The 22269-nt window shown below is 41.2% G+C and overlaps 1 protein-coding gene across 6 annotated transcripts in view; it reads right to left on the bottom strand.

The window, feature by feature from the left end:
- Positions 1-21559, bottom strand: part of MOCS1 (molybdenum cofactor synthesis 1) — a 31089-nt gene extending 9530 nt beyond the window's left edge. For 2 of the 6 annotated variants that reach the window (XM_027641449.1, XM_027641454.1), the window contains exons 1-7: positions 13617-13749; positions 12806-12973; positions 7847-8011; positions 2782-2843; positions 1407-1518; positions 975-1087; positions 254-364 (exon numbers count right to left, since the gene is read on the bottom strand). In XM_027641449.1, coding sequence (XP_027497250.1) covers positions 254-364; positions 975-1087; positions 1407-1518; positions 2782-2843; positions 7847-8011; positions 12806-12962 — 720 coding nt within the window. In that variant the 5' untranslated portion in view covers positions 12963-12973; positions 13617-13749. Of the gene's footprint in view, positions 1-253; positions 365-974; positions 1088-1406; positions 1519-2781; positions 2844-6056; positions 6161-7846; positions 8012-11131; positions 11207-12805; positions 12974-13616; positions 13750-21505 lie in introns of those variants that run through there. The other 4 variants (XM_027641453.1, XM_027641450.1, XM_027641451.1 and 1 more) reach the window with 4 other exon arrangements.
- Positions 21560-22269: the final 710 nt, after the last annotated feature.

Here is a 22269-nt window from a genome sequence, read left to right as displayed (position 1 = left end):
TTATATTTACTGGTCTTGCAACCATGTTTTACAACTGAAGTTAACTATGGTAGCAAAACAGAGAAACCAAAAAAAAGTGATGTAACATCTCCCTAACAGCTTGACAAGATGGAACAAGAATATATACAGGATAAATAAACAGGAATTAGCTGGTAATAATTATGTGTCTTTACATCCCAGCTACTTTTATGGGATGCATTTCAACACTATTTTCACTGCATGAAAGCAAAGAGAGTCCTGTTTCACTACCAACTTTTAGGTTCCCATCTGCTGTTATCCTCAGCCGATTGCAGGATCCACAGAAATGCTCTGACATGGAGGTGATAAAGCTGATTTGTCCTTGGAAATGTGGCACCTTATAACTCTAAAGAAATCGAGAGGAGAAAAAAGAAGAATCAAACATAGATTCTTAATTTTTAAAGCTCCACTTGTCCAAAGACTGGAAGACATTTTTAACACAGATTTTCTTTAGTTCTAAAGTCATATGAAAGAAACAAAAAATCAATTTAATCAGGGGTTCCAGTCTATTCTGCCCTGTTCCTGGAAATTTCCAAACTTGTTAAATGTTTGCACTTGTAGTTATCAGCTAACAGGTGATGCCAGTAGGCAGCATAACACTCAGGCAGCAGCCATGAGCTAGAAATCATCCATGTGACACAATACTCTAAAGCATTAGTTATTTCACTGAACAGCTGTTTCATCAGCCATGTTAATGTGCAGTCATAGACAGACAAAAGTTTCAAAAGGTGTAAATATAGGATATAGGCCTGCCAATTCTTTATAACTGACCAAGGCATCTAGGAAACACATTGTATTTGTAAAGGTAAAAACTATGACTAGCATTTATTGAGTGTCAAACCACGTGCAGGCAGTCTGACTAAAACTCCAGATCAATGTTGAACTTGGGAGAATTTGGGGATCTTGGGCAGGGAAAGAATGGGGGCATGTTTCACATGTTCTTTGTCCAACCCCACCTTGGCTGTGCTGGAAGTTTCACAGGGTAATCTCTCCAATTCAGGCCATCGCTGTTTAATTGTATCAAGCATCTCTTTGTAGCTCACCATCTTCTTGAAGTTCCATTTATTGCCTAGAATTAACAAAATCAGTGTAACTTCAGACTGTGGCTTTTATTTTTGTAATTAGCAGAGAACCACCTTCACATTCTCCACAAATCTCATTTTTCCCTGTAGGAGTCCCAGCCCCAACTAATTCTGCTACTAATTGTTCTCCAGCTCAGTGAAGAAGATAATATGCAAAAAATAAAACTTCTGGCAATTCCTAATTCCTCAAAAGAGCTTCACAAAATTTCCAGAGACAAGTCCATGGGGCGAAAAACCACCAATCAGATTCACCTCTGCCTAAGGCACACTCCACACCATGAAGAATCTCAAAGCAGGAGTACTTACCATCAAAGGGCATGTATTCTATGAACCGCACATCAAGGGGCAGGTCCTTTGTGAAATCCACAAAGTCCAGCAGTTCATCCTCATTCAAGCCTCGCATCACCACACAATTTACCTGCAGGTAAAGCAGACACCTGAAATCAGTGAGCAGAGTACTTCCCACTTACACAAGGTTTCACAGTCCTTGCAGAAGGCAACACAGATAGAAATAATTTTTTTTTTTTGAAAGTAAAAATGATGAGAGAAATTGGCAGGATTGTAACGGCATGGATGATAATTTCTGCCTAACTAGTCTAAGTTTTTGCTCCAACCTAATTAAAATTGTTAAAGTTGCCTTGCTAAATGGAAAACTAATAAAAAAGCTAGGTAACACAAGCACTGTCTTACCTACCTAAGGTATGGCAGCTTTTACTGTTTAAAAGGACAACGCCACTCCCCAGTCCTACACTGTATGGCTTCCATAAAAGAAATGGCAAGTTACCTTCTATAACACTCTCTATGGCAGATCATAGGCAAATTCCCTGAACTGGGAAGCGTTCACAGCATAGGCTATACCATAGGCTGCAGGATGACTAGCTCTTCCTCCAAAAATGAGGTTAACGCTGAGTTTTTCACACACTCCTCATAAACAATATTTACATTGGAGGCTCAGGTCGTCTGTTTTATCTGAAGAACAACAGAGAGCCGTGGAGTTCCTAACATTTCTGTTAGCAAGGCAGCCTTGTATGTCCAAACACCCTGCATCACAGTACTTAAGTGCTTTCAGAAAAGCCTAAACCCAAGTTTAATTTTAAATGTTTTTCACAGCTCTATAGCCTAAACCACTTACACATAATAGAATTTCCAAAGCAGTCAGGAAACTGAAGGGACCCCCAGCTGCAGAACTGCAAACAGCTGACTTAGGGTGGGGTTTCATGTTACAGTGAAATTGGTCTACCTGCACCCTCAAAGGAGGACTCAATTTCCCTTGCTCTCACATGGGCACTCACAATAGTCTGCTGTAAGAAGCTAAAGGAGATAAACCAGGAGAAAATCTCTTTTTGCAGGGTAATTCCTGCCTATTAACTCCCCTGGCCAGGTTCACAGCTGGGTCAGTGTGAATTCAATAGAGGGTAGGAGGAGGCAGATACAGAGCAGAACCATCCTGTAGCCTGCTGCAAGGCAATCAATAGGCTGAGGCAGTATGAACCTGTACCCTCAGCTGCACAAGGAAATGAGTTTCCCTTGTTGCTTCTTGGTGTGATCTTCAGTCTACTAAATTTTTTCTTCAGTTTTACAAGAAATTATTCATGGGGTGGAATATAATAAATTCCTCATCAGGTGAACTGTATGTATGGTAAAACATAACAGTTTCAGAGAAAATAAACTCTGGCTTTACCTTAACAGGACGATAGCCAAGTTCAGTGGCTTTGTGGATTCCTTCCATTACCTTGTGAAAGCCTAAAATACAAAAAGAATGAAAAATAATTTTCCTTGTTTAAAATCAGAATACAAAAGGAGTAGAAGACAAAAAGATGACACATAAACCCAATCTGATTCAGTAGACAGGGCTGCAAGTAGGAAGAGCTGCAAATAAATAGACTTCAATTATATATACACCCCACCCTCACAACTCCCAAAGACTACCACTGTTACTGTGCTCACGTTACCGAGATCAGTATTTAACCGGTATTTGAGTAATCAACAATATTTGTACGGTTTTTTTGTATCTTTGGATATCCATGTATTATTAGCATAATACATTCTCCACTTCCCCAGCTTTCCCCCTCAACTTTCCTTCTGTTACGTTCTTCTTAAAGGAAGTGGAAAGAATTTATGAACTACCTCCATATGCAATGAAGAAAGAATAATAAATTAATGTTTATTTTATAGTAATGGCTCGTGTCTTTGCTGCAATGGCAGAATCTCACTGTTCTGAATCAGACAGCAATATTGCTAAGTGAATTTTAAAAGGATTTTTATAAAGTGCATGTGGAGTGGGTTTAGGAACAAACAAAAGCCCCTTGATTCCCTGTTCAACCCTGGCTACAGATGCAATTGGCTTCCCGAAGCTACTGATTATCCATTAGTCTCAAGATCACAGGCAGCACTTTACAGGATCATCATTTTATGACTAAACATGGGAAATTAGTGAGCAAAACATGGCAGAGATTAGAGCATTTAGGAAAGAAATTCAGTGGCCTCTGATCCTCAAAAACAAATGAAAGAGGTCAAAAACTACAGTGACATCAAGGAATGAAGTGCCTAGCTTCATCCTACCGTTTGGTGGCCTATACCTTTCAGCTTCTCTCAGACACAAAAAATATATTTGACTCAGGGCAAGTATCTTTGCCCCTACATTTACCTTCTTAAGTTGGAAGCAAAATAAAGCAAAAATGCAGTTTTGAAATTCCGAAGTCCTTTAAGAGAGCCTCTTAATTATCTCATTCAAACCAGCCCTTCTGTCAACTTTGTGTAAAGATAAGACCTTTCAAAAAGATATCATTTTAGACTTGACATATTATTCCTTCCCTGACACACTCACCAAGTGGTGGAGAACAAAGGTGAATAGTAGCAAGAATGAGACAGCAAACTACTGAGCTCTGGGTGCACAGTGGGTCTGCTCAGCTGTCAGCACTGTGTTTTGAATGTCTCTTCTACCCTGCCAGGTTCTAGACTAAGTTCCGTTCCCATTCTGCACATGAAACTCAGGTATGAGAGGCCAGGCACTGCACAAGACTAAGCTCCTTCTTCCAAAGTTGCAGTCTTCAACAGCAAAATACTTCACACATGGTAGTAAAAGGGCAAAATGTTCCAGAAGTTTGTGTTGACCACCCCTGTGCTGTTCCTAGTCATATGTTTTTCTGCATAGGTCCATCACCCACCTTTCCCTATCTATTATCTACTGGAGACTCATATTCTCTAGTGAAGAGATCATACCTTCCTTAGTCTGTAGGTATTTAGCAGAAATAAGCAATAACTCAACAGTATTCTGTGCATACTTAATATTGGATAAGTTTAAAGTCAGGGGAAAAAAAAAAGGAGAGAGACAAATATTTCACTTAACTGCTCTCTGGCTGGTAAAGACATTATAAAGCGTGGGCACAGGAAAGCAGAAGATATAATTGTTTTATAAGCCAGTCCTAATGCAAAACGAGAGGTGAAGAGCACAGAAGACAGTGAAGTAACTCTTGCAAGCAACTGTTTGAAGTTACAACTTGTCACCTTTCTCAATCATCACCTACTTGTGCATGTGCCCAGGAAGTTTGCAGCACCTGTGGTAGATCTCATTCCAATTAAGCAAGTTTGCAGGCAGAATGTGGCAACAAAGATAATGATACACTGCTGTAAGCACAATCCAGAGCCACAAATGGGATCAAAAGTCTCTGCAACTGCTCAGAAAATCTTACATGTAACCTCAGGATTGCAGAAAGGTGAAACTGAACATAACTAAAAAGGCCAGAAGCAACCACTGGCAAGCAACAGATCAAAAACTCCACATGTTTGAAACCTCTCATGCCTGGGCTCAGTTCACTGCAGAGGTATTGAACAGGATTACATCTTGCAATGCATCTAACTCAGTGACCTTCCCAGGTCTGCCTCTTACCTTCTGCCATGCTAGCACATGAGTATGGTTTAGAAAAACTCTCAAAAATCTCTACAAGTAAACAAAAAATTCAGCTGTTCTGAATAACAACAACTATGAACTTATTTCCACTAAAATATTTCTGGGGCAGGGTGATTATTTAAAACAAAAACTCATTACACTAAAAAATTAAAAATCTGTTATTGCATTTCATATTTTCATGTTAATGCTTTGTTTTTTCTCTATGAAAAGCTCTTAGTTCGCTTGTATTGCCATGCTTATTGAAACATCCCTTCTGAATCAAAGTCTTTGTGTGGCAATAGAACAACAAAAAGAATAAAATCAAAACATTTCAAAATATTAGAGCAGACATGAATACTAGATGTCATTGTGCTGGGAAACATTGTCAAGTTGCAGAAGTTTGCTAAGTTTTTGTTCAATATTTCAAAATGACAACCTTTCTCCTCTTCTGCCCAATGAAACATTTCAATATTTTCGTCATGTTAGATTTCTTCTGAAATCAAAACTTTAGCCAACTTTGAAGGACAGAGAACCTTAGACCCATCCAGAACAATCCTATGTGGAACAACACCTCCCACCATTTAATCCTTAAAACAAGAAAGACTTCAGGCCAACGTTTAAGGATACAATTACAGTACAATATGATCTCATTTTCCTTGTACTGAACAAAAAAAGAAGCACAGTCTATGAAACATGTTAGACTGGCTACCTGGAAGCAAGCACTTTTCATTTGTTTATTCCTTAGAATGTGGTAGATGGGAAGAAATAGAAACATTATGGTCCATGGTCCTCTAACAGGCTTTCAGACATCAGTGAAACCTCTGGTGATCTCAGTCATTTCCTCTATCCCAACTATCTGGAAGTAAGAGCAGATGTAATGCAGGGCACTTGCACCAAAGATGCATATTTTCAATGTTTTCTTAAAAGCCTAGAATGACTTTCCAGTGGAGCGGAAAAATTGATTCCAATTTTCTTCAGCTCCTGATAAGCTCCATAATCAGATGACATCTTTACTTTCCAGAGAAGTTACCAGCCTGTAGGAGTCCAAGACCAGGAATCCCTCTCACCTTAACAGAGCTATATCTTGTTGGCTCTGGAACTGCCACAGGAGACAGGGTAGCACAGAAGGACAGGCACTTTATTCTCTGCTCATTCCATACTTGGAAATCCCCTATTAAATAAAAACCCTCAGTAATAATAATTAAAAAAAAAAAACAAACCAAAAAAACCCCAACCAATCAACCAAAAAAAAAACCCCACAAGAAACCAAACAATAAAAAAGTATTTTTACATCATTTCAGCCCTTAACCCTAACAAAAGAAAAGAAAAATACCTCATTACTCAGTGTTACTATTTTTACCCGATCTTTACTTCCAAAAAAAAGTATGATTTGGAGACTTTATTCTCCTCTTTAAAAGTATTGAGTAATAGAAACTTCCCTGTTCATTCTCTATGCTGTTCAGTTGAATAATTTCTCTCTTTGTTGTTAAAGATCCTTTTTTATTTAAAGGAGAAAGAGGGGAAGAGAACATTTATACAAATAAAAATTACCCACATCCCCTAATAACTTTCAGTTTACTTTATAACCAGCACATTCCTAACAGCTTCCAATCAGATATGAAGAGCTGTGGCCTTATAATTCAGGAGCTGGAGGCTCAGGTTTGCCCCTTCAGTAGCAAAAGAAGGGCTTGTTTCTAATGAATGTCACAAACTAGGTAATATTCAAATGCAGAGAGCAGAAGGAAAGAGCATAGTCAACACCTGCTTGTGATTAGATACTCCCAGATACCACTCTGGGAGCCAATTCTGCCTTGAAACAACCAGATTAATGCAACAGCTTATGCTGGAAGGGTAATGCTCCAGTCAGATTTATGACAGGAACAGATTTCTGCATCATGATATGGAAACCTGAAGCAGTGCTCCTAGAGAGAGCCTTTCTGCACCTGCCAGCAGAAATTCGATTTGATAGCAGTGATTCAAATGCTGACATTACTTCTCACAGGTTTTCTACATCCCTACATCTATCTTAGGCTGTTGCACCATCTGGTGGCTACTTAGAGGTTTTGTCTGAATTAGTTCACAGACTGCCGAAGTTATATTACGGGACTGAAAGAGAATGACAGAAGATCCTACCAGTTTTAGTTTGGAAGAAAGCCCAACCATGAAGCTGAACTCCATGATGAGCTTTAGGATTCATTTAAGCAAGAATCTGTAAGACTGGGCAAATCCAAGCATTTTTGAAACTTCGTGTGGAATTCCTTGCTCAGTTGGAGAGAAGTTACAAAGCTAGCAGCCCTCCTCAGATTACCTCAGGCATGGTTTATGTTTATCCCTATTAAAAAATAGCGGAGATAGGGAACATAACTAACCACAAGTGAGACCACTGCTAGCACACCCAAATATAACTTCTAGAACAGGCCACTATTCGTGACAAGAAGTTCAGTTCTTGTGGCATCTTAGTCCCCAGCTGCTATAGGAGGAATATCTGGTCTTGTGAACAGTATGAAAGAAGGGCAGCACACAAGACCAACACAAGATCTGAAGAGTCCTCTTGAGATCTATGACTAACCAGTCACAGTGCCAGCTACTATTGGCAGTTGTAGTCACAGTCCCACTGACTCTGGGGAGTTGAACATCTACTTCACCAGCTCCAACTGAAGGGGCTCTACCTGCCTAAGCATTGTAGAAAGAAGGAAAAGAGTCACTGTTGAGTAAGCTACTATAGACTACTTTTCCTAGCCCCAGAAGGATAGCAATGTGCTCCCCTCCTGATGTAACTGAGTGTGAAAGATACACCAGACAGCTCAGAACATTCTTGTAGGTATTAACACAGTTGCCTTAGAGGATAAGTTTGTACCTTTCCTTCGGACAATGAACTCAAATTTAGCTGGGACCAAAGTATCCAGGCTAATGTTAATGGCATTCAGTCCTGCCTCCTTCAGTCGGGGCAGAAGTCTGGTTAAGTTGATCCCATTGGTTGTGACAGCAATGGTTTTCAGCCCTTCTAGCTTGTACAGTTGACCTAGGAAATAAAAAGTAAAATGAGCACTTTAAAAGAAGTAATTCAACTGTAAGTTACACCAAAACCCCGAAAGATTTGTGGAACAAAAAAGTGTCACTGAAGGTGTGAGGAAAACATGGACACTTCTGTGTTTCAGCCTCCTTCCAGCCATATTGGTTGAAGACAACCAACATTTTCACACAAATCCATTTCAAAATGTATGAGAGAGCAGTTTATTGCACGTGAAACGGGTGATGAAGTCCTGTTTTATCAAAATGCACACTAATTTTGTTCTCCATTTCTTAAATAGTGACTTTATTTTTGAAGTAAGGCCTTTGATTTTATGTACTTTCTTTTCCTCGTCTAGCTTTGCAAAATCAATTTTATGTTCTGCAATGATAATAAGCAGCAAGCCATCCCTTTCGCACCTGACACCTGAAGTAGCTGTGTTTCTTTAGCAACATTTATTCTACAATGCTTTACCAAAACCCAGTTCTAGCCTAGAGATACCTGCCAGCAGTAGTGACTTTAAACTTCTGAAAGAAATACCACATGTAGTCCTAACGAAACAGAAAAAGGTCAACATATTAGACTATTCCAGAGCATCCAAAGGCAACAACATCCAAGGGACAAAACACTTGCACTTGACAGCTGAAATATTTCCATTACCCACAGAGGTAGCCCAGCCAACTGGAGGGCACTTACGCAAGATACTAAAAAATGGCTAACAAAAGAAAACAGCATAAGAAACAGTTAATATCATGAGACTAAAATTTAGAAAATAGCTGCCTTCTCATAAGCCAAATGCAGAAATCCTCGGCACACCAGATCTCCAGAGGGCAGGCTTTCAAACCTCCAGTTATGAGTACAATAACAAATAGGAAAAACAACTTGCAGAAGCAGAGCCACAGCAAAGTACTTTTTCCTCCCTTCCTCTCTCACAGCCTCCACCCCAATTATTTAATAAATATTTGAAGAATCCTTACTGTTGAGGCAGCTGTAATTACAGCAGAAATATTTCATAGTTCCTTCTTCCTTCACTATTTCAATTCTATTTGTTCATGTTGATAAGGGCTTTACTTCTGCTTTATCTCATTTCCCAGCTATTCTCAAAATATTCACTCTAAGCTGGGCCCAGAGTTCTGGAATGGGACAAGCCAGGTCGAAGCAAAAATGCTGAAGCTTACAGCAGCAGCAGCATCTTGCAACATGATTAAGAGCTCCAAAAAGACATTTGCAAACTGAGGTTATAAGGAAAAGAGCAATCTTTACTAAGAAATACTTTTTTTCTGGCATTCACCTCTCAAAATCCTCCCAAATGACCAAAAATAACCGCTTCCTAGAGGATAAGTGCTACTGGCCCAATTTTGCCACAGATTAGCTACTAGTTACCCCTAGTAGCCTAGTCTTTGTGAGAGCATAGTATACATACTGCAGCCAAAGGATAGCACAGAACATCACTACTTTTGTTTATAGTCTCAGAATGCAGAGAATGCTCAACCTCAGAACAACAGAGAAAAAAAGAGTTGGTACCACACAGGCTTCATTGCTAGAAATGTAAAATGCAAAAAGGTATTGAATAAAACTAACATCATGCTGCAGCCTAAATGGAAAAATTAAAGACAGTAGCACCAGCTGTTATTCACACATCTTTCTCCTCATCAGACAAGATACAGGATGAGGCACTGGAAATACCCATGGAATCACCTGTAGTAACAAATCGGACAGAAGCCAACTGTGAGAAATTAGAGATGACGGCTTAATGCTAACACCAACAAGTTAAAAAGGACCAGTTAGTACACTTTACCAAGTGTATTGTTCACAGTGTCTTGGTTTCTTGGCTTGTTGACCCCTAAATTCAATAGGGATTAAAGAGACTTCATAACTTTGTAATTCTTCTTGTATCTGCGTTAAATCTGTTTGCTGACCTTTGGTCACTGCTTTAGCACCAATCAGCACAAGCAAAAGCAACTGATATAAACTAAGAAGTAGAAAAGGAAAGAGAACAGTTGCTATAATTCCATAGCATGAAACTTCAAGATTGTATGTCAAGCTTGAGCCATAAAATAAACCCTTTTACATTTACTTCTCCATTTAAAATCAGGAGCATCTTCTTAAATAGACAAGTTTTTTACATACTCTCCTCCTCCTTAATTGCACCTCTGATTGAGTCTCAAAAAGGTATGTGTATCTCTTAAAACATGAACTACCCTATACCACTTCACTCTTGAAATGTGTATGTTGCTATAAAAAGTCATCCAGTCAACCCTCCTCCACGCCATGGAAAATTATTTTTTTCAGTGGAGAGGTGTACCTCTCAGACTATTAATAATAAGCAGCTATCACACAGTTTATATGCAGTGCTTATTTCTACTTTTGAGTATCCCAAAGGAGATGGATTCTACATTCCACAATCAGCTGCTTCAGGAAAGTCTCAAACATATGTTTTCAGCAGTCCCCAGGACATAATTTAGCTTTCAGCAAGTGTTAGTTGTGGACTCATAGTTGATATATGTGCATGTATTAAAAGATTTTAAATAATCTAAAGAACTGTAGTAGGTTGCTGAATACCTTGGTCTCCTACAGTAGCTTCAAATCACATTTGTTCATTGGAAGAATAAAAAAACCTTGAATCTGAGTATTTGAAAAATTTAGTAATAGTAATCCAGCATTAATATTTTTGAGTTTTACTGATATTTCACAGACCATTTATGGTTGAGAGAAGGGTTTGCTGAAAACAAACCTTACTTAAATCTCAACCCCATTCAGCATCTGAGATATTGTAGACAGCTTCTATAAACCACCTAGAAAACAAGATTAACTCCATCCCAGACCAAAGCAGTACCATGTGCTAAGATGGCTTCAATAAAGGTGCTCTACTCAAATTCTGCAGAAGACATTTTTGGGCTGTTTTTTCCTTCAACGACTTTTCCCATACTTGTTACATTGATCTATTTAGTTTTGGGACTTTTATCTGGATCCCAAACTTGGGCACCATAAAGTAACACCAAAGGCTGAGAAGTCAGAAAGTGTTTATAGACTTAATTTGCCAACTTTCAATAAGTCTTAAAAAAACCAGCCAGGCTCATACAAACCCATGACAGAACGAACTAATGCAATGGGACAATCAACATGCATTACCTTCACCCCAAAACTACTATTCTTTTGTACTCCATTAAAGTGATCACTATGAATCTGTCAAAGTTCAGCTGAGAACTGTAACAGAAGCAGAATAACGAAAACTCATTGGTTCAAAAAGATCCATCTCCCTCTTTTGGGCACAGAAATAAACCTTTGAGAATTCTATCTTTGGAGTAAAACAAAACAAAACAAAAAGATTTCTATCCTTCCAATTACAATACTTCAGAATTGCAGCAATGCAATAATTATTTTGCAGTGACCTGACTACTCCACTTAGATCATCAACATCAGAGTAGCTGTGTTGAGTATAAAAAGTCACTAGCTACCACTGATACATAAAAAAAGATGCATACACTAGAAAAAAAAGTTCTACACTGAGCTGATGACATTGTTGATTTCAACTAATTTTCATGCCAATACTATATGCTGAACTGCAAAAGCTTTATTATATTTTAAATTGCAATCTATTTTATAAATCTGGCTCCCTTTATAGGAGCAAATAATTATACCTACTATCATTAGAAATGGGGAATGACTTCTTGAAAGAAACACGTCTCTCAAAAGGCACATAGCTCTCAATGCTATATAAAAAATAACCTATCATGTGTGGGCAAAATGTCCTAGACAATGATATTCCAGAGTTGTAAAAATATTAAGTTAGTGCAGTGCCATGACCCCTCACAATCAAGGTTCAAGAAGACCCAAGCCAGCTCACTGCAGCCATACCTTTTCCAGCTATAAACAGGTCAGTTTTACATACTACACTGCTTTGCTGCTACCTTTAGAAAAGACCATAACGGTGTTCCAAATCCTGAACAAAAAAGAGCAGAGGCAGAGATCAACTGTTTTCTGCATCAAAATTCACTGTATTGCTAGGCAATTTCTCTTCTTTCAAGACCTTCATATTCCGTTTTAACCCTCTCTTCAGTACTTATAAGAGTATACCTGCAGAAACAGACTAGTTCAGTTGTCTAAAATACACCAAAGTGCAGCCACCTATATAGCCTTAATCTAATACATTGACACCATATGAAGCTATTCCAATTTTTTTAACATACAAGACTCTAGAAAGAGCAAAAAGCACCTGGCTCAAGAAAAAAAACCAGGCACAGTCAGCCAACAAAATACCAGTCAAAGGAGACAGACTTTCAAAAATTACCCAGTAATTTACTTTTCATTGAAGTAATAGTCTTCATCAATAGCTGTAAAAACATAGGCATTTCCACCATTCCTTATTACACACGCAAGTGACATCTGTTATCAAGGTAACAAAACAAACCCACAAATAACAACCCACCTCAAAATCAAAAGGACAGCTTCTTTTGTTTGTAAGAACATCTCAATTGTTCCTTCCCAGTGAGGACCTCGTCACATCAATTCTTGATTTTTCACCCTAAGGCTGCATTATTGCAAGCTAGTCTGATAGATGTTGAATATGAAGACAATGCTAAGTTCAGTGGTTGCAATAAAAAGAGAGAGAAATTCCATTCATGCAGCAAAGCGGAACTGGAAGTTTTCTGAAAGGAACTATCTTGTGTTGTTGGGAAAAAGCACTGTCATTAAATAGTTGTTCTTCAAGTTGCTGGACTGTGTTAGTAGATAGCTGTAAGTGTAATTCTTGGATCAATATGCACCAAATCACTCTGAAACACACTGTATTGATTTGGAACTCACCCACAATATCAACCACATCGGGACGGATGAGTGGCTCTCCACCTGTCAGCCGGATCTTTTCTACACCTTCTTTCACAAACAGTCTGGCTAGGGTGATTATCTCCTGAGTAGTTAGTAACTCTGATTTAGGAGTCAGCTTAACACCTTCCTCGGGCATACAGTACTGACCTGAAACAAAGATTACAGAAATACACCGGGGAAAAAAATAACCAGCAACAATTAATCTAATATTGATGGGCAAAATGCACCAAGTGCAGCTGTCTTTAATGGATGTCAAATGGCACCAATTTTGCAAAACTTTACAAGCAATCTCCTAACACTTTCCTGGTTTCCTTCAGAAGAAAACCCAAGACTCATTTATGTGTCTCAAAACTACAATGGATCCACTTTGAAGGAAAAGCTGATCTTACTTCTTTCTAACCTGCATTCAAACACAGACACCAAATTCAACTGGTAAGCACTGGGACGTTGCCACAAACTTTGCAGATGCAGTTGTGGGAATGCCTAGGTATGAGCTCTCCTACTTACTACACACTTGAGGTATAGCAAACAAGCATCATTATCCCAACCACAACAAGTCTGGCAAAAGACCTGTCACTTCCACTCGTCAGTGGAAGATCCCTAGGCTTGCTCCTGGTTCCTCATCCCACCAGCAGCTCAGGTCCAAATTAGTCTATCTATCCTTTACTATTACTTTGTGAAGACAAGAAACAGCACAAGGCCAACACAGCAATAACACCCTAACTCAAGTCTTGGCCTTTGTATAATATGGGTATAAGAGGTTTGTTCACAGAACCCAGCAGACACTTACACCTGAGGTTGCATTTCTCGGTCAAAGAAATTCGCAAGTAATTGTGCTGACGCCCAAAGCTGTCTGTCAAAAAAGGAGAGAAGGGGGCAGCATGTTCCAGTAGAAAGCGTCCTCTTCCTGGGCTTTGCAACTCCTGTAACGAAAACAAGCCAGTGTTAAACATTTGAATAGTCACCCTGTCAACTTGCTGTATAAATATTAACTTTGAGCTGAACTGATAATTATTATTCCATTTTTCCCCACAGGGACAGCTGCACAAGAAAAAACCCATGACTTGTCTTTATGATCAAAACTGGCCATTTATTGATTAACTTTCTCACTACTTAATTCCATGGAACTGTTCTACAATCTTCCCTGTGCATTTTAAGATACAGCCTCTTTGCCACAGGTGTTTCAGGTTTTTTGTTCATAATAGGAGGTTGTGGGGTTTTTTTTCAGTTGCCTGTCTCTTTACTTTCCAGAATCAATGATCCAGGACCACCCTATCTCACTACAACCCCTGGGGTAAATGAAATCATGTAAAAGGGGTCCTCCCTGCACTTCAGCACAAGAGAACTATTAGTTGATGAAACACTGCCATCTCTGCTTGTGTTCCTACCAACTTTCATGTGCAAGACGTAACTGAAATACTGCTATGTACAATTATGTTTCACGATGTCTTGTTTCCAACAAGGTCTTCCTGTCTAAACCTATATAAAAGAGTACTTCCAAAAAGCCTGTCTCTGTTAAAAGATGATAAATAATACAGGGCATGGTGAAACTGGAAGAGAAATATATGATTCTGAACACCTATTCAACCTCCATAAAATTCAGAATTTTAATAGTGTCTTTATTAACTGTCATGAAATGAATATTAAAAGTGATTTCTATTTACAATCTTGGGGTTTTCTTAAAGAGCAATGTAATATATTCTACAGTAACACAACTTTTAGGGAAGTATGAGTATTTACTTTCTAGAATGAGGGCATAGGAAGGATGTAGACCTGCTGGAGCAAGACTTTATGAAGCCACAAAGATGCTCGGTGGGCTGAAGCACCTCTCCTGCAAAAACAAGCTGAGAATGCTGGGTTTGTTCAGCCTGGGGAATAGAAGGCTCTGGGGAGACCTTATAGCACCTTCCAGTATCTAAACAGAGCTACATGAAAGCTGAGAGGGACTTTTTACAAGGGCATGGAGTGATAGGACACAGGGGAATGGCTTTAAACCGAAAGAGAGTAGTCTTAGATATCAGGAAGAAATTCTTTACTGTGAGGATGGTGAGGCACTGGAACAGGTTTCCCAGAGAAGTTGTGGATGCCCCATTCCTGGAAGTGTTGGATGGGCTTTGAGAAAGCTGTTGTAGTAGAAGGTGTTCTTGCCCATGGCAGAGTGTTTAAACTGGATGATCTTTAATGTCCCTTCCAACCCAAACCATTCTGTGACTCTATGATCACGTTAGGTATCAAAATAAATATCCTAAATTAGTAGCTGCAAACAAATACAGTTTATACCACACAAAAACATCAGAACCATCAATGCCAGAAGACTGTTGGTTATAGCAAGGTCTAAACAGAGGGAGTCCCATTGCCTTTAGCCCATGAATTTCAAACTACCATGTTATATCTCTATTTTTCTACACCTGTAAAGCACAGCTGAAACCACTCTGCTACTTTTGGAAAATATTTTGATACCCTAAGTAAAACACACTAACTGAACCAGCTCTTATCACAGTACTGCAGAAAAGCAAAAGTTTACCATTATACTTTTATCAGCTTGGTTCAGGCACTACATACAAACATCTACAAACAACATAATTCAACCCCTGCCAAGTCTTTTTATCTACTACATCACAGTTAAATTAACATTTTATAGGAGGCCAATTTAATAACTCATGATAGAGGCCAGCTGCCTAACATCACAAAATAATTAAAGGAACCACCTTCACTGAGTCCTTGTTAGTTAACCACATACAGACATCTAATAGTCAGCCAAGAAACCTAGAAGAAAGCTAAACAACTCCTGAACATACAGTGAATTTCATCTCCAGTGAAAAAGCACATAAAAACCCATTTCTGTATACATCGTGTTCACAAAGTGTGTGTGTGTGTGTGTGTGTGCGAATCAGCTGCAGAATTGTGCCTCAAGCTGAAATCATGCTAACTTGTCTTGATAGGCTGCAGCAGGCAAAGGATTACATAAAGTTTTGACACAAACTTAAGATGCAGAATGAGGAACCAGACAAATGGGTATTTAAACTGCTCACCTAAGCAAAAGTCATGACATACATCTAGTGAAAAACAGACCTGTGAAATCCCCAGACATACTAAAATCAGCATGTATGGGATAATGCCAAGGGACTGGGCAGAAACACACAGGGCTGGAACATCAGCTCCCTGGCTGCGATCATTACTAGTAACTATAGGAGTTAACCCTGCACAGTACTGTGACACAGCCCTTGCAAGAAGTCTAGAAAAGGTCAACTAAAATAAACCCAGGTATGCTTCCTCAAAACATTTCATTCTGAAAACATTTTTAAGAAAGATTTGTGGTGGGTGGAAGGCAGAGAGACCCTCAGTGACCAAATCAGCCAGACAGCAAAGGTTATTTGGGGAGAGACCCAACTTCAGCCATCAGCAGCTGCAACAATTTTGTTTCCAGCTGTGCTAACACTACAGGAGCAGTCGTTCTTGGCAGCACAATTTTTTCACTAACTTTTAAATAATCCTCTACAATTCTTGATGCAAACAGCTTTGGGGTAAAATAAGATGATCTCTAAAAACATCCATGGCAGTGGGGGGGGGGGGGGGGGGGGGTAGAGAAGAAAAAGAAGAAAAAAGTGGCTGTTTCAAACCCAAGAAAGCATCTGTTTACCCGTGCTAAAACTGCAGAACAAGTTTCCATGCAATGGCTTTTCTGCCAGAAGGAAGCAATCCCTTTCAGTTTCAGTTTCAGAAGCAGTGGCCACAACAGCACAGTGGTATGGGGCGCAAGGCCAGTCCTCCCCAGACCTGGCCTTCCCTCACTGCAGCACCAAATGGGTCATGGCAATCCCTCTGCAGCCACACACTGCTCACCCTTACATGTGTTCTTTCATCTCTTCCTTCTTCAGCAAGCCAAAAAAACCCCAAGTTGAAAATCCCTTGCTTTGATAGAAATGCTGGCTCTCTTGCACTTACTGTGAGGGTTTCTCAGAATACAAGCAGGGTTAAGTCAAAGAGCCCAGGTAAATATCCAGACTTCATTTCTTTTTCTTCCCCAGCTAGAAAACTCGTCCCTGAATAGATTAAATCTGAAGATATTTTAAATCTGCCAAACTCAGAAAAACCACAACATGGTTGTGGTTTAAGAGAAAAAAGTATTTTTCTCTTAAAAACTGTGCTGCTTTCTGGCCTCGTTGGATTTCTGACATTCTCCTTCCTATTATTTTGGAAAGGTGTTCACATTTGAGAGGGAAAGCAGTATCATGCTTATTAAGATTATCTGTGTCCTTTTTGTGGGAGCTCTCCTCTCCTGTTTCTTTCTCAATAACTCTTATTTGTTTTTTTTTTCAGGATCCTTACTCACCCCACCTGAAGACAGATTAGTATGAACCTCCTGTCTCCCGGTTTTAGAGTGTGCATTACAGGGAAAGAAAGAAGTGAAAAGTTGTCCTTCCCGACAGAAAGGTAGCAAGAGAGGGAGATCCAATGCTTGTATATAATGGAAGCCAAAACTGCATACTTCCAAGGACACTAAGATGCTTAAAACAATTTCCTGTTTTCAGAAGGAGCCACCACTGGAATGGGATGCAGGAGACTGTTCTGTTCCTGGTCTGCCATCCACCTGTATGGCTGTTACAGGCAAAGAAATAACAGGAATAACACTGCCCTTCATTAATTACTCTAAAGTGAACTGTTAAGAAGCAGCATTAAAAGAGCAGGCACTCAGCAGGCAGTTGGTGTCAATAAGCTTTAAAGTTTCTACTGGAAATAACTAACTTTTGCTCTCTGCTGCAAAGTAGTGGGTTTTAGAACAGGGAAAAGAAAAACACTTTCCAAAGCTACTAGAACTTCTTTCCATCAGCTTCTTGTTTTGTACAGAGATGGGCTTGTCTGGAAGGGAAGAATGACTGGAGAAGGAAATTTTAAGCTGTTATTTCAGTGTCTGTCCAGTTTGAAGTCAGCACAGAGGAATTAGGAGACACCCATGAGGAATTCAGTAGCACCAACTTGAGCTCCAGCAGAGGCGGATCCTGTATTACCAAAATTGCACCCAGCACTGACTCGTATTTTTATCTATACCACAGAAAAGGCCAAATATCATAGATATAAACTCAGCTGCCTTCCTGGGAACTCAGGGCAATGATGAAACATTCTCTCAGGCTGTGGTGTAAGTATGATGTTCTGAAGGGGAAGAACAGGTTGAGGTTGAACCTAATCACTTGCAGCCTGTGTGAGAGCCACTGGAGCAGGAAGAAAGAAAAAGCTGCGTGCTACAGTTCTCAGGCTACAGGAAAAGGGTTATTCAGTTCCCTGAAATAGGAAAAGGCAGATAGGTATTGGTATTTTAACATATCAGTGCCCAACCACATAACTTTCTCACTCAAAAGGGATGGCTATAACCCACAAGTCTCCACTCCCCTCTCTCCATAGTCAACAGGAGACACTTCTGCACATGGAGCAGTATGACCTGTCACACGGTGTGCTTTATCTGATCCATGACAAAAACAAGTTCTCTCTCTGGGCTGTCAATCACATGTTCTATACCAGTACTGAAAGAATGAGAGCTCAGATGACTGCACCTAGCAGCTATATTTTGACAAGCTGTCAACCCTTCAGACCTGCCAATTCACCTGTGATTTCCAGAACTCTTCTAACAATACAGCAAAATTGGAAGCTGTCACCAGAGGTATCAATAACCACCAGGAACACCACAAACTGACAGATACTAGAAAGGCTCATTTAAACACAAGGGGGCAGAGAACAGAACTCTTATCTATTAACCAAGCTGAAGATCCTTGCTCTACTCTTCCACCTTCACTTCATCCCCAGGAATATTTGTGCCCTACAAAACAGTAATGCTTGCAAACACTTCTGCACAGGCCTCAGGGACTACCACGACCTGTGTACCGATGTCACTGTTAGTGTTGCCCCTGGCACCCGCTGGCTCTTTCAGTTCCTGCAATCCTTCTGGGTTTGTGCACCAGTGCTGCCGCCCCAATGTAGCACCTAAAGATGCTGCAGCACCATCATGGACAGAACTCAGCTAAAGCTCTTCTCTTTCATGCCTCACCTTTAGCATCTCAGTCTGTAGGGAAGCAGTGACATAATGTCCTTGGTTCAACCTGAAAATCAGACAACCGCAGAGGCTGAAATGGGTCTAAGTAGGCCAAGTGCCAGAATGAGGTCTAAGCTGAGAATTCCAAGACAAATGTTTGTCTGAGGACTCAGCAGCTGCTGCCCAACAGCTGACCCCAAACAGCATGCCACAGTTGTGAGTACTGGCACAGCGAGCACTGCCCAGGGACTGCGACCAGCTACCCGCAAAATGGAGCGTCAGCACACAGAGAGTTTCAGTCATGACTGGCCGACAATAAGGGCCATGTGAGGACTTTCTGGGCAAGCTGGGCTTTCCACTTCATCCTGGCGGTGAAGGTTTCATTGTGGCCACAAAAAATTTCAGGTGGTTGTGTCTGGATTACAGGATGTACATAAGCAGATGGAGAAAATGGAAGTGAAACTTTGGATCAAGACCTTTACTGGACATGATACATCTAGAGCAGGATTTTTTAAAAAATATGTGTCATTGCTCACAAGCCTCACTATGTCAAGAGTCCTCTCATCTTCCTCCTTTGTTTCAAAAAGCTGGAGTTTTTGCAAGTAAACTTCCAGTTTACAATAAAATAAAAAGTAAGAAAATAAATAGAAATTACTTTTTCTAGCGTACTGGAAAATACAGTTTTGTAGTAGGAATAGGTCATCCTACATACTTATTTTAATTAAAAAATATAAGTTGGACATATACCATCAGGTATACAAGAGGACAGGATGGCATCCAACTAACTTTGTTAACTGCGAATTAGTAGAAACAAAAAAACCCCAAACCACTCTTGTACACAAGCCAAGCAACTGTGAAAATGCTGCTTTCAGAGTGCCTGTTGCTACCTGCCCTTTTCTAATCTTAGAAAATGGAACTGCACCCTGTGCACATCTGAGACTGACAACTGTATCTTAAATACTAAGATACAAACAAATTGTTTACCACACAATACCAGTACAGCAACTGTACCGACTCCACTGTTTAGAATCTAAACTAAAGACTTGGGCACAGCCTTTCACCCGTTTCCTGAAGCTCCTGAGTTATAGGGTTTTTCCTTCCACAGCTGGAATGACCATTTTAAAAGATGCTCTTCTCCCCTTTGCACCCACCTCACCTCCAAAATCTCATTAAACTAAACAGAACCCATGAATACTTTCAGCTCTAGCACAGAAGACAGTCAAGCAGTATTCACAATTATTTTGAATGTTTGATCATCCTGTCATTTGAAAGCACATTTCACTATCCCCTATGGCTGCAATGCCAATTGCTCCTCTCTACAGATGAATCCCCAGGAGAGACTGAGAAAAGAAAGGAGCAATGAGTATATTATCACTGTATAGTTACTAAGTTTTCAGTGTCTTTGTTTTTGCTTTTCAGACCCTGCAGGGTATGAGTCACTAGTGCCCTGGCACACCTCTCACAGTTACGATGCCACAAACCCATATCACCCATCCTGTTCTTCCAGCCACTGTGACTTTTGTCCCTTAAGGGAGTAGGGCTTTCAGAGATGGATGCTGTAACCAAGCTCTCTCAAAAGTATTCCTGAATGATTGTTAGAGCTACCGGATCTATAAAAAGTAGTGAAAAGTATTTCTGATCAGAATTTATAAAAATGTTCATGGCTTAGGAAGAACAAACCAACCAACCAAACTCAATAACCTTTCTAGATTTCTGACTCAAGTAAGCATTCAATATAGCAATGCATGAATACATTTGGCTTCCTGTAAATAAGTAAGTGGCAGTGAATGCATTCAATTCTGGCGACACAGAGTCTGTCACTGGCAGCTTTAGCTTGTTTTCTGCTTGTTAAAGCCATCCATGCAATCACAAGTAACTCAATAAATCATGTCCCAGCTGGGCTTACTCTGCGTGCCATGCCCTATTTCTGCTAGACAGTCGCAGAACCTTTGTGTGCAGCTTTTTCTCCTGCATTTGGACACCAAGAGAATTCACCCGGGGGATCGAGAGTTAAACCGGCAGGAGCTGTATCTGGGCAACACCTGTGTTGACTTCGCGCCAGGACCGGAACAAACAGGTCCAGTGCGAGCTCCTGTGACCACGGGAGCACAACCACCGAAAGCTGCCAAACCACTTGGTTTTTGATCTGAGCTGACCAAACTCCGTTGTGTAATCTCTCCTTTGACTGGGCAGGAGCACAGAACCAGCTCGGTCCATGAGACTGGGTGTCCCACGTACTTCCAAAGTGAGGGTGACATTTCAACAAAAGAAGGGCACAGAATTATGTATTGCTACACGTTTTGTTGACTCTTCCCTCCCCCCCTATACATAACCAGGTCATGTTCGTCGCACAAGCCACCGGGCAGCCCGGGACACGTTGCAAAATTTTACGGACAGGTTGCACTTCTATGGAAGGCGCGGGCAGACCCCGCCCGCGGCGCCCAAGCCCCCCGCTCACCCCGGCGGGCGCAGCCACGGTTACCATAAGTGCCCCACCATGAACTACGTCTTCTTAAGGACAAGGCACCGTCCCGAGACGCCAAATCCCAAAGGCGACCTGCGGCGGTACGGCACGGCTCGGCTCCCACAGGCGCCCCCCGCCCGCCGGTATCCCGGCCCCAAACCCGCACTCCCGCCGGCCGCGCCCCCCTCACCTGCGCGGCGGCCGCGGGAGCCCTGGCGCGCGCCCCGGTGCTGCAGGTGCGGCGCGCGGCCGCCCCACGCGCCCCCCGCACGAGCCGCCCCCACAAGGCGGCGGCCGCCATGCGGCTCCTCGGCAGCGGCGCGCGGGGGGTCCGCCGCCGACAGCCCCGCGCGAGCCGTCACGCGGAGGGGGCGGGGAGGGAGAGCCCAATCAGAGCGGCGCCGGTGCCGCGCTGCACGCCGGGAGCTGTAGTCCGCCTCCCTCGGCCCCAGCCGCGCGCGGGGTCCTGCGGGTCCCGCGCCACCGGTGTGTCCTCCCGGGGCAGCGGCCACGGGCAGTTCACACAGTCACAGAGCGTGTTCAGGTGGAAGAGACCCACAAGGATCATCAACCCTTGGCCCTTGCACAGGGCCATCCCCAAGAGTCACACCACGTGCCCGAGAGAATCGTTGAACTCTGTCAGGCTTCGTGATGTGACTACTTCCCTGGGAAACCTGTTCCAGCATCCAGCCACCCCCTGGGTAAAGAACTTTTACTGTAAATCGGCAAAAAAGTAACCCCTAAAACTCAATTTGTGAGCATTAGCAGGCAGGCATTCCTTTATTATCAGCGCTGGACACACAGGAGGACAGCTCCTCTAATCATGTGTATGCCCCGTTCTTGGCTCAGTGTAGCTACTGTTTACTTACAATTTTACATATTCAGTAAATGTCTTACATATTCTCTATTTCTCTTATAAATTTCATACATATGTTATTTAGGTCTAAGAACTTC

This window comes from Corapipo altera, unplaced genomic scaffold (assembly GCF_003945725.1).
Source record: "Corapipo altera isolate COAL_440 unplaced genomic scaffold, ASM394572v1 48b, whole genome shotgun sequence".
NCBI lineage: Eukaryota > Metazoa > Chordata > Aves > Passeriformes > Pipridae > Corapipo > Corapipo altera.
Note: the sequence above shows the minus strand (reverse complement) of the source record. Positions and strands in the feature narration are given on the sequence as shown.